Source organism: Oncorhynchus masou, chromosome 24 (genome assembly GCF_036934945.1).
Source record: "Oncorhynchus masou masou isolate Uvic2021 chromosome 24, UVic_Omas_1.1, whole genome shotgun sequence".
Lineage (NCBI taxonomy): Eukaryota > Metazoa > Chordata > Actinopteri > Salmoniformes > Salmonidae > Oncorhynchus > Oncorhynchus masou.
The window spans coordinates 91,213,917-91,227,484 of NC_088235.1; the positions used below are offsets into that span (position 1 = coordinate 91,213,917).

General features: G+C 43.8%; 1 protein-coding gene across 1 annotated transcript in view; it reads right to left on the reverse strand.

Moving 5' to 3' along the window:
- Positions 1–1,932: 1,932 nt before the first annotated feature.
- LOC135511477 (coiled-coil domain-containing protein 15-like) overlaps positions 1,933–13,568 on the reverse strand; it is a 30,500-nt gene continuing 18,864 nt past the window's right edge. The window contains exon 3 of the mRNA XM_064932971.1: positions 1,933–1,994. Within this exon, the coding sequence (XP_064789043.1) occupies positions 1,933–1,994 (62 nt within the window). The remainder of the gene's footprint in view (positions 1,995–13,568) is intronic.

Below are 13,568 nucleotides of genomic sequence, written 5' to 3' on the forward strand. Positions count from 1 at the left end.
TTGGCCGTACGTACAGTACAGAGACTACAGCAATGTAATTACAGAATGGCTCAGGACTCAAGTCGACACGAAAATTAGAAAGCACTGTTTGGTATAATGCATGCAGACCGTGCTATGAATTCATAAGCAGCAGACCTTTTATTTTCAGCATGAAAGCCCTACTCTATTTTACTCATGCTGTACTTTGTGTTCTCAACGAACGCTGGTCGAAGTTGTTCTTACTGCAGGGAACCTTTTGGACCTCAATGTTCTTCTCTCTCTCCCGACTATAGCAAATCACCCTTCCATCACCCTTTACAGTACCAGTGCCCCCCATAGTGCATGAAAGAAAAAACGGTCCTGTTCCCCATGGGTGAGTTAGAGTTGTCAATTGAAGGTATGCTCCACCATTCCAAAGGGTTAGAGATTTATCTGGGTGTTGATCAGTGGGTTAAAAGCTGAGAGTTCCGGTTGTACGGCACGTAAGACATTAGAGGGCACTGTTGTTCTACTATAGAGGCTAGACTCTGCAGAGGAAAAGAGTGGCTCCAGAAGGAACAAGGTTTTCTCTAGAGCCAAAAATACTGTAGGTTTCTGACTTGTTAAAAGAAAAAATGAAATTTGTGCCTGTCCTTGGACTCTCAAAGTCACTGCACATCAGGAACTTTGAGCAAGACTAAGTTTGTATGTCTCTCCATCAGGAGACCCAGAGCCATTGAGAGAGGAATGGGGAGAAGGAAAAGACAAGAGCAATTATTGAGGACAAGAGTCTCCAACCATGCTGAAGACTGTGTACTTGCAGCGCACATGTGCTTTCATGTGTGTGCGTGTGTATGTATGTGTCTTTCTTTGTGTGTACATATGAATGCACTTACTAAGTGCAATCTCAGTGTTGATGCCAGCCTCGTGATGATCCGGCATTCACAGTCCCTAATTACCACAGTCTAATTAGCGTTCCCTCTCCTCAGGCTCTGCCCTGCTCCCCTCACAAGCCAAACACATGACACAATTGGCTGTTTAAATGCTCTCCAGTGCACATAATTGGACCCCTGCTTCACAGAGCAGACACCAAGCTGAAACAGACATTAGGCCTACTTCTACCCTCCAGGGCCTGTTTGTTGATTTAACAGCACTGTTGATGATAGCAGCTCGCTGGTCACAGTGCTTGTTTGGCAATGAGCTGCCTGTAAGTTAATGAGATGTTGTCCTTGTTTGTTGATTACATTCTAAGAGTTCCATGTTCCTGGGTTGTAATTGTTTGTTGATTAGAGTTGCCTCCCTTTCAGTGGGAGTAGATGTTGTTTGGAGATTAGACGGTGGTGTTGTGGCTGCAGTGATTGTGCTCATAGATCAGAGGACTTGGATTCACTTTATTGTGGTTAGAGTGTAACTGTTGCTGTCTTCACAAAACAATCAAAGTCTCCAGGGTGCAGTATGTTCACTTCACACCCAAATGATTGACATGAGAGCAACTAGAAAAGTAGCATCAGTGTCTAATACAGATGGATGTGTGTAGATTGTGACATGGGTTTTGACATGACAGTAAGACATAAACAAACACTCCTGAAATATTATGTCAGGCGTTATGTCAGGAGTTATGTCAGGAGCAATCAGGCAGTTTGAAAAGTCTCCTCATGTGAACTGAGATATCCTCATTTAACCCATGTGTTAGTGAACTGATGAATCCTGGGGACCAGGATAATTCTGTATGTATGGGAAAACCCTGTGTTCTGGAACGTGCAGAAACCCTCTGTCCCTCCCTCCAGGATGTCATGGAAACTACAGCCTTTTTACCTCATCGCATTCCCACACTGAGCATGTCCTTTCTGACCTAGCTGGCCTGGTCCAATCAGCTGTTGCCATGGCGTAGATGGGACTGGGTCTACAGAGGCTGTGCTGCTGGTACACCACACTAGTGAGAGCTGAGAACTCTCCTCTGAGCTGGGGGAATGTTTACACAGGTGTGCTGTGGTCAGCTGTGGTCATGGAAGGGTTAAGCACAGAGCTCAGCAGCCCTGAGGGGACAGATGTGAGAGAGAGGGGGTCTCTACTGGGGACCATAACAACACTTTCCCCTAGGGAGAGGCAAGTCCATCTCAACATGACCATACTGCACACTATATTTACTGTATAGTATGTATGAAATCACTTGCTATAACGCAGAGGCATGCACATATTCAGTGGGAAGAATAAGTATGTGAACCCTCCGGAATTACCTGGATTTCTGCATAAATTGGTCATCAAATTTGATCTGATCTTCGTCTAAGTCACAACAATAGACAAACATAGTGTGCTTAAACTAATAACGCACAAATTATTGTATTTTTCTTGTCTATATTGAATACATAATTTAAACACTCACAGTGTAGGTTGGAAAAAGTATTTGAACTCCAAGGCTAATGACTTCTCCAAAAGCTAATTGGAGTCAAGAGTCCTGTGTGGCTCAGTCGGTAGAGCATGGCGCTTGCAACGCCAAGCGTCGTGGGTTCGATTCCCGCTAGGGCCACCCATATGTAAAAGTAGTGGCCCCAGCCGACTTGTAAGTCGCTTTGGACAAAAGCGTCTGCTAAATGGGATATATTATTATTATTATAACCTGGAGTCCAATCAATGAAACGAGATTGGAGATGTTGGTTAGAGCTGCCTTGCCCTATTAAAAAAAACTAAACAAGAATGGTGTTCATGGGAGGACGCCACGGAAGAAGCCACTGCTGTCCAAAAAAAAACATTGCTGCTCGTCTGAAGTTTGCAAACGTGCACCTGGATGTTCTACAGCGCTACTGGCAAAATATTCTGTGGACAGATGAAACTTCAGTTGAGTTGTTTGGAAGGAACACACAACACTATGTGTGTAGTAAAAAAGGCACAGCACACCAACATCAACACCTCATCCCAACTGTAAAGTATGGTGGAGGGAGCATCATGGTTTGGGGCTGCTATGTTGCCTCAGGGCCTGGAGAACTTGCTATCATCGACGGAAAAATGAATTACCAAGTTTATCAAGACATTTTGCAGGAGAATGTTAGGCTATCTGTCCGCCAATTGAAGCTCAACAGACGTTGGGTGATGCAACAGGACAATGACCCAAAACACAGAAGTAAATCAACAACAGAATGGCTTCAACAGAAGAAAATATGCCTTCTGTAGTGGCCCAGTCAGAGTCCTGACCTCAACCTGTTTGAGATGCTGTGGCAGGACATCAAGAGCAGTTCACACCAGACATCCCAAGAATATTGCTGAACTGAAACAATTTTGTAAAGTTTTCCAAAATTCCTACTGACCGTTGTGCAGGTCTGATCCGCAACCACAGAAAACGTTTGGTTGAGGGTCAACCAGTTATTAAATCCAAGGGTCCACATACTTTTCCCACCCTGCACTGTGAATGTTTACACGGTGTGTCAAATAAAGACTTAACATATAATTGTTTGTGGGTTATTAGTTTAAGCAGACTGTGTTTGTCTATGGTTGTGACCTAGATCAGATCAAATTGTATGGCCAATTTATGGGGGTTAAGGGTTCACGTAATTGTTCTTGCCACTGTACATTCCTTCTATCTCTCTCTCTCTGGTCTTTGTGGTTTCCTGTCTCCACCTCACCTCATCCTCCACCTCATCTTGTTCCATACCTGGGACTTGTCCAGTAGAATGTATAATAACTCCTATCACGGTGCAGATGGACTTTTCTGAAATTCTTTATGGCTGACTGGAATGGTGGAGCTGACACCTGTGCTGGTAAATCTAGAAGCTTAGAAAAAGTGGGAGATTTTATTCTGCGCTATTTACATTTTCATTTGGTGGACATTTTATACATACACATGCATACATACAACTGGAACCTTATAAGTCATTTTGGTTTCTAAGAGAGAGAGATCCATTGAGAAGCTGCCTGGGGAAGGAAGGGGAGGCAGAACAAAACAGAACACATCTGTTACTCCTGTTTGGTCACATGGGATTTATCTTCCTGGTCACAGGTCACATGTGATCTATTGCTCTAGTTTCAGGTGTGTTTTTGCTGGGCCCAGGCTGAACCTTTGGGGTCAGGTAGTTCCCCCTCTTCCTGCCCTCTTGTGGCTCTACATGTGACAAAACCATTCAGGCCTGCTGCTGTCATCTGCATTAAAAACCATCAAAGTGTCCCAGAGATCTACAGTTTTTATAGGCCCTCAAATCACAGACTAATGGACACTTCTGAAACACTTCCTGAATTTAAAGACTTAGGGCGTCATTCAATCCTTGTCGCGTAAGTTCAGCATTACAGGTTGATTGAAATGTAAAGGCAATATTCCTGCGTTAGTGGAGACTTCATTAACACTACATAGTCAGGAATAAACAAGATGGGACTACTGTGTCTTGTTGAACCAGGGTGAAAACATGGATGAGCAGCTGTAGAGAGAAGTGAGAAATTCATTCACAGCCCTAGTTGGAGGAACTCTGTTATAGTTGGACCTCCTCCTGGGTAGATCCAGAGATGAGTCCAAATTGGGCCAGTTCAGTCTCAGAGCTCTGTTTCAACATTGATGGAGCGTATGATGCTTCCTCTCATTCGCCCATTCCCTTTTCAGTGGGTTGTATTCAGTTCTGGCCAGCCCTGAGGTTCTCCCTCTCCTACAAGTGAAGGTCTGAGTGAGTACCCACCCTGGCCCAGCCTCTGGCCCCCAGCTCCAGGCTCTGCAGCCTGCCAGATGAATAGGGGAACATTAATAGGGTCGTATATCACTGCACATGATGACACGGTTACGGGTGACCGGACCACAGTGCATAAATCAAAGAGAATATGAAAATGGAGGAAAAAAGAGAGGGAGGGAGGAGTGAGGGGGTGGAAGGCAGAGGCAAGGAAAGGGCATGAGAAAGAAGTGCAAGAAATTCAACTTAAAACCAAAAAGATCTAGAGGTAGTTTCAGACTAGACTCACAAGACTGAACAAAAGCAAGGCTTTGTGTGTTTCTACTGTCAAGAACAGTTCCCAATTCCCAACCAACAACACTTTCTTAACATGGGAACTTGTAATATGCTCACTCTAGAGATTATTACACATTGCATTATATCCAAAGTTGTATTATACTATGCTTTCTCACAGACAAACTTTATTAAACTGTTGATAGGGTTGTGGATATTGGTCCATGTGAAACAGACTGGGGCAGTGATCCATAGCTGTGGTGATGATTGGCCAGAGATGCAGGGTGTGGCAGGTTTACTCTGCACTTTGATGGAGTAATGCCTCACTGGCGGAGTAGTCATAAAACCCCTGGACGCTCAGAGAGACTCTGGGTCTGTGTGGTCCTGGAGGGCCATAAAAACACATCTGGACCAGAGCAGGACACAGTGACCACTGCACAGGAGGGACCTGTTTATGATACCAGGGACCAGGGTAGGCAGAGAGGGAGGGTTTTGAGAGGTATGATTGGAGAGTGTATGTTAGAAAGATATAGCACATGCGCAGTATATGTGTGTACCTTTTATTCAAACATAGTCCAGTTTGTTGGAGTATAAAGTGTGTGGGAGTGGATGTAGTGTATCTCTCTATTTCCCAGTTGGTTGTGAAACAACCCAGGGCCTTAGACTCTGCTGAGTCTGTGAGGTCAGTGTGAGGTTGTTAGCTTGATTAACGGCCGGCCAGACTTCCCGACCCTGAAGAGGGCAGTTCGAACAACCGTGACACAACATCACTTCCGTAGCTCCGCTTCAGACTGCCAGCGATTCCATGGCCAAACACTTCCTTCCACTCTTCTCTCTGAAGATCAACCTACCTCACATCAACTAGGTTTTATTAATCTTTTTGGCCTCTGCATCTCCCTCTGCAGAGATTTGTCAATGTTTCTTTCCTCCCCCTGTTCTGTTATAGCACATCTGGAATTTCACAAGCAGCGATGACCAATGAAAGTGACTGAGTTGTGTAGCCTCAATACGTTTGATCAAAAGAAAGGCCTGTCTTTTAAAACATGGAGGCATAAGATCAATGTTTGGCCCGCTGGAGCTCAGGTTTCATAAGATGATGTCATCAACTAGGATTGCCACCAGAGTGCCAATCAAAGCTCTCAGTAATCAAGTCTTTGAAACGATTGGATGATTTTCAGGGCTCAGAATACAGAGAGCATTGTGGCTCTACTAGCCTGTTCAAACAGTCATATAATAATTTGAATAAAAATGTTCCTCTTAAATGTTCTTAAAAGCACATCGACAAGAGGGGCCCAGGAGGGGGGTGAATTGGTTCATGTTTTTCACAGACTAGCATTTCACACGTCGTTAAAGCCGTGAAGGCTGTCATGATCATTTCTCTCAGAAGGAGTGCAGAATCAGCTCGGTTAAAATATTGTTTCATAGCAGCGTCGTGCCAGTTCCAAACGGAAATGGAAAAAGTGTTCTGTTTTTCTGATTAACAAAAAATCTAGGTGTATGTTGTAACCTTCAAACTAAGTGAACAAGCTACCCCAACCACGGCCAACAACTCCGCACCCCCCGCAGCTACTTGCCCAAGCCTCCCCAGCTTCTCCTTCACCCAAATCCAGATAGCAGATGTTCTGAAAGAGCTGCAAAACCTGGACCCATACAAATCAGCTGGGCTAGACAACCTGGACCCTCTCAATCTAAAATTATCCGCCACCATTGTTGCAACCCCTGTTACCAGTCTGTTCAACCTCTTTCGTATCGTCCGAGATCCCTAAAGATTGGAAAGCTGCCGTGGTCATTCCCCTCTTCAAAGGGGGTGACACTCTAGACCCAAACTGTTATCGACCTATATCCATCCTGCACTGCCTTTCTAAAGTCTTTGAATGCCAAGTTAATAAACAGATCACTGATCATTTCAAATCCCACCGTACCATCTTCGCTGTGCAATCCGGTTTCCGAACTGGTCACGGTGCACCTCAGCCACGCTCAAGGTACTAAACGATATGATAACCGCCATCGATAAAAGACAGTGCTGTGCAGCCGTTTTCATCGACCTGGCCAAGGCTTTTGACTCTGTCAATCACCGTATTCTTATCGGCAGACTCAACAGCCTTGGTTCCTAAAATGACTGCCTCGCCTGATTCACCAACTATTTCTCAGATAGAGTTCAGTGTGTCAAATCGGAGGGCCTGTTGTCCGGACCTCTGGCAGTCTCTATGGGGGTACCACAGGGTTCAATTCTTGGGCCGACTCTCTTCTCTGTACATATCAACGATGTCGCTCTTGCTGCGGGTGATTCCCTGATCCACCTCTATGCAGACAACACCATTCTGTATACATCTGGCCCTTCCTTGGACACTGTGTTAACTAACCTCCAAACGAGCTTCAATGCCATACAACACTCCTTCACTCACTCCTGGCTCACTCCTGGCCTCCACTGCTCTTAAATGCTAGTAAAACTAAATACATGCTTTTCAACCATTCGCTGCCCGCACCCGCCCACCCGACTAGCATCACTACTCTGGATGGTTCTGACTTAGAATATGTGGACAACTACAAATACCTAGGTGTCTGGCTAGACTGTAAACTCTCCTTCCAGACTCAAAATAAACATCTCCAATCCAAAATAAAATCTAGAATCGACTTCCTATTTCACAAAACAAAGCATCCTTCACTCATGCTGCCAAACATACCCTCGTAAAACTGACTATCCTACCGATCCTCGACTTCGGCGATGTCATTTACAAAATAGCCTCCAACACTCAACTCAGCAACTGAATGCAGTCTATCACAGTGCCATCCGTTTTGTCACCAATGCCCCATATACCACCCACCACTGCAACCTGTATGCTCTAGTCGGCTGGCCCTCGCTACCTATTCGTCGCCAGACCCACTGGCTCCAGGTCATCTATAAGTCTATGCTAGGTAAAGCTCCGCCTTATCTCAGCTCACTGGTCACGATAACAACACCCACCCACACGCACGCGCTCCAGCAGGTATATCTTGCTGGTCATCCCCAAAGCCAACACCTACTTTGGCCGCCTTTCCTTCCAGTTCTCTGCTGCCAATGACTGGAACAAATTGCAAAAATCGCTGAAGTTGGAGACTTATATTTCCCTCACTAACTTTAAACATCAGCTATCTGAGCAGCTAACTGATCGCTGTAGCTGCACATAGCCCATCTGTAAATAGTCACCCAGTCTACCTTCCTCATCCCCATATTGTTTTTATTTACTTTTCTGCTCTTTTGCACACCAGTATTTCTACTTGCACATCATCATCTGCACATCTATCACTCCAGTGTTAATTTGCTAAATTGTAATTACTTCACTACTATGGCCTATACGGTTCTCTTCACAGGTGGTCTGAGCTGCAGAGTCTACAGCAACAGAGTCAGGAACTAGCCAGGTACAGAACCAGAGCCATCTACGGAGCAGTGATCTCTGGCCTATGTGCTTCAGACCAGGGAGGCCTGTCTGCCTGGACTCTGGAATGTAACTTATAAAAAAACATCTGGGTGATTTGTTTAATGACTATAGCAGCCATCCATTACAGAGCAGCTCTGGGTAGAATGCAGTTTGTGCAGGTGTTTCCCAGTGTTACTGCACCCTGGAGACTTGTTACATCGAAGCCTGATTTGATACTCTCACGGAAACCGGCAATTAAAAAACGGGGCCAATCCCACGTCCGACTGGCCCTAACTCAACGCATATCAGCTCCACCCCTCAGCTAGAGGTAGGGAGGGAGAGAGAGGGGAACATCTGGGAGTCTGATGTTTGTCGTAGGGAGTATGTGTGGATCTGAGCAATGGAGTAAGTGTGGCCTCACTGGGGGCATGTGTAACACACCATGTCACATTCAATAGATAGAAAGTCTTTCAAAGCTGTGGTTTGCCCTCTCTGAGCCCCTGGTCTAATGCTAAAACAAAATACTCTATAGAGCAGCTGCTAAAGATCTTATACTGACTGACTCACTTTCTCTTGCACACTCTAGCTTTCTCTCAAATACGCAGACACGCACACACATTTACACACTGATACACACAAAAGTACTACAATGAGCACTTCATGTTGGCCTTATAAAACAAGCAAAATGTATGAATTAATTGGCTATAATAAAAGTTATGTTTTGAGAGCAGAAATAAATGAAGAGCCATTCTTTCCACCCACACAACCAAAGTAAAGAGAAGTACTGGCACAAGGCAGAGAGAACATGTGGAGTACATACTACATCTACCAATATGAGTGGCAGCTTTCCTTATTGCTGTTTTAGCCTCAACAATGTTTTTAATAATAGAACAAAAATATTCCACTTTCAAGAGCAATTTAGTTTTTTTCCTATGTGCGTGGTGAAGGATTTGAAAGAGTACATGTGAACAATGTGCTGTGATGTTTATCCGCTTGCTGTGGTTTTCAATGCAAATTTTAGGATTGTGGTCTCTCCCGTCTCAGGCCTTGTTGTTTTACTATGCTCTGTCACCAAGATGCTGAGTTGTGAGAATAACCTCCATTGTGCTGTTTGTGGGTTCATGGAGGGGGGGGTGTAAGGTATTGGGCACAAAATGTACCAACACACAAAATAATACACGTGTGTTATACACAAATGCATGCACGCACCCACGCTACGCACCCACACACACACACATTAGTAAGCGAATCAATGTGAAGGCATTTCCTCCAGGCTGCCATGGGAGACGGGCCAATCTGTCTGATTTATTTCTGTTGGATTCTGAAGATCTAGAGCATTCCGGGAGGGTTGAGGGAGCAGTCCGGGTGGGTTGAGGGAGCATTCCGGGAGGGTTGAGGGAGCATTCCGGGAGGGTTGAGGGAGCATTCCGGGAGGGTTGAGGGAGCATTCCGGGAGGGTTGAGGAAGCATTCCGGGAGGGTTGAGGGAGAACTGAGGACATCTTTTGGGAGAATGGCCAACTTTAGGGTCCCTAAGAAACCAAATTGTAGAATCTGTGCCAATATTCACTTTGATCCCTCAGGACTCTGAATTCACAATAAATTAGCAGACATAACCACTGGATGGCAGTCTGGCCACAAACAACTGTATCTGTCCACCATCACACAGCTTCTTTAGTCTTTCCAGTAGACCTAAACTAAAAGTGTCTACATTCAGTGACAGCAATGTGACAGAAATATACCGTAATCCTAGAACAGTCATTACTATTTCATTGTGAGCATGCTTGACTGCTTTCGTTGTTGTAATAAAATAGTAATGACTGTTCTAGGATTACTGTATGTTTAGTGATGACTGTTCTAGGATTACTGTGTGTTTTGTGATGACTGTTCTAGGTAGGATTACTATGTGTTTTGTGATGACTGTTCTAGGATTACTGTGTGTTTTGTGAGTTCTACTTCTAAGACATTCACATTTTGAATCTCCATGACAAGAAGAGTGAATATTTGAACCACTGCATCTCCCTGAGCCAAACATCTGTCTGCTGTAAGGGATGGATCTACATTTACAGAATGGTTACCTGAGGAAAAATGTGGGAGGGTCATGATTTTTCAATTTCAGTCGAGGAAAGAGTTTCGTTTTTTTCAAATCTAGTCCAAGGGAGGGTCATGTTATTTGTAATTGATGACATTTCTATATTTCTCAATGTTTTATAATCAGTTGCTTATTAGGCTATATATCAATGTGCGCCCAATGCTGCCTATAGGCTATTTAGTGTGGTCTCAAACAAATGATCCATAGCCTATAGGCTATAGACGACCAAGTGCATGCTAGGAGAAGAACAGAGCAAAGTTATATTTCTAAGACAGCTGATGGGATGGTGTAAATACAACTAGGCTGCATTGCACAATGGAATGGATATTCCAACCCTGAGTGAGCCCCTGCCTGCTCTTCTCTGCTCTTCACTTTTTGTGTGTGCTGCCGAACCAATGGTTGTGCTGTGTAGACCTACCGTGGCAGTTCATTCAAAGGCTTCTTCCGAAAAGAATGATCTATTAAGCCTACTCCAAACAATGCGTGCGGACTATCCTATAGCCTATATTCTGCAGTTTCAGAATGAGATCGCGACAATTATGTATTTATCAGAGTTACTGACATCACAATAAACCGGATTCAAAGTAACTTACATTTTAGTGCCGAAACTTGAAGCAGCAACTCGGAAATGGACAGCTCATGGTGCTGAAAGTAGGAGAATTCGAGTCGGCGTAAATTATTTCAACCTTCTTCATTGTAATTAGACGTTACTAACAACAAGAAGGCTTTGTGTTGGAAACTATTTTTTCATATTTAAGAAAGGCCTACCTTTTTGACAGATGAAATTAGGCTATAGGCTGTTATATTGCTGTGTTGTGTTGCAACACAGGATATATCTATAGATTGGTGGGCAATTCCTCCACCCACCATGCACTTTTTAAATAGTCTACCTCCATGTCAGTGAAGGGCGGTTAATTTAAAACCAAGACTCAAATTAAGGGGGCATGAGAGGGTATGACATATGCCTATCTTGTTAGCTTAAGAAAATACTATTATAGAAAGTGATCTATAACAGCACTTTGGTCTGTGGTGCTTTATGCTCTAAACAAGCGGTATAATACCTGGGAAAGACGTGACTCTGATGCAAATGGGAATATAATTTGTTTGTTTCTTCGACATTCAGAAACCGAGCTACAACCTATAGCCGAGGAGACATTCAGTTTATGTACAATAGAAGATGTTTAAACACAGAGCTTTTAGGGAAAAACCTGTGACCTCTAGTTCAGTTAAGCCACGGTCGAAGAGTAGTTAGTAGATAAAGCTCACATCTTTTCTTCGTTGTTAGGTCTAATCTGTCTGGGGTGGAAAGGTAGGCCTAATTTTTGAAAGTACCATGCACAGATTGCTAATGTCTCAGATTTTATTATTTGCAAATAGCAATAGCTCCGTTGCAAACAAGATACACTGATAAAATTAACACATACTGTACGTCTATCTCTCTGTCCATTCTTAGCCTGTAATTCGGTCATTTGTATGGTATAAAAAAATATTCTGCTAATGTGTAAAATGACATGCAATGCTTTTACTATAAAGGAGATCGTTCCACCCATACTCGTGTCCTTGGTGGTCTGCGAACTCACTCCCTTCTGGCCCCCAACCTCTGTCCAAGAAGTGAGGGGAAACAGAAGACGTTATTTTCTATCCATTTTGTTTGATTTACTATTTTGGGTTTAGCGGAGGGTCACTTTTTTTCCAGATTTCAGTGAGGGTTTAGGTAAGATATTTTGCTGAAGGGGGGGGCATCCATTTTCATTTCAGAGAGGTTCGATTTTCTCCATGTAACCCTTATTCTAAATAAAGTTAACTCCCTACACTCTTCTCTTTGATCCTTCATCATCATCCCTTTCACTGCTTAATATTTCTATGAAAATATTTCTAAATACTTTGAATTGGTGTAGCTACTCATGAGAATTGGTGTAGCTACTCATGAGAATTGGTGTAGCTACTCATGAGAATTGGTGTAGCTACTCATGAGAATTGGTGTAGCTACTCATGAGAATTGGTGTAGCTACTCATGAGAATTGGTGTAGCTACTCATGAGAATTGGTGTAGCTACTCATGAGAATTGGTGTAGCTACTCATGAGAATTGGTGTAGCTACTCATGAGAAGTTTATTTCAGCACTATTATAACCATTTTCTGCCATCAACTGACCAAATCGCCCTCTAGTGGCATCATGGGTGGAATGTCATTTCCACATTAATAAACATCATTTTTAAAAACAGCTGAAAATCCTGTTTCTATGTCAAACGGTTTTGTTATATTTCAGTCAGCGCCCCAAAATAAGATGTATATAAAGTGTAATATTGGGATACAAATACATTTCAACTCTATATGTGACATGGTACAGGTGGCTTGTTTTTATTCCCTTAACCATGTGTATACTTTTGCTTCAAAGTAGATTTGTTTAAGACTACCAAGAAACACTCTGTGTGACCCTGATGTAGCCCACTGTAGTAAGGACTTTTCACTACCCGAGTTACCCTGCGATGTATAGTACAGCAAAAAGCCAACTTCTATAGAGAACAAACTTCCATTATGTTTGTTGTTTGTCTCTTTTCCCTCTTTCTCCTAAACACAAACCAACATACATTACAATTGCCTACCACACTTTCTGCAAAACTGCACACAGTGCGGTATGATACATCTTTCCCCTGTGTGTACCTGAGCAGAAGTCCCCTGGGGAACTGAGATTGTACTGTTCAGCCCCTCCCTCCCTCCCTCCCTCCCTCCCTCCCTCCCTCCCTCCCTCCCTCCCTCCCTCCCTCCCTCCCTCCCTCCCTCCCTCCCTCCCTCCCTCCCTCCCTCCCTCCCTCCCTCCCTCCCTCCCTCTATTTGCTGAACTCATTCCAGAGTCTGGACAGGACTTCATGGGGGGGGGTACACTGGTATTAGTACTTCCACCACACACTCCATCCACTCAAGAGCCATAAAGCTGTCTACTTCTGTTTTATGTCAGTGAAGAGAGGCTAGTGGCTAGCCCGACAGACCCCATCAGAGAAAGTCTGGACCTAGATTGCAGTCATAAATACAGCCATGAACTATATTTTTAAGTTATGGTGCACTATTACATACTCCAAGTCAAACTGGTGCAGTTTAGAGAGCTGAGATTTGTTATATACATTTATTTGACTCGTAAATCCATGTGTTGTGAGAGAACATTGTGTGATGTAGCATAATGCCTAAAGTAACAGTGGACTTCACAC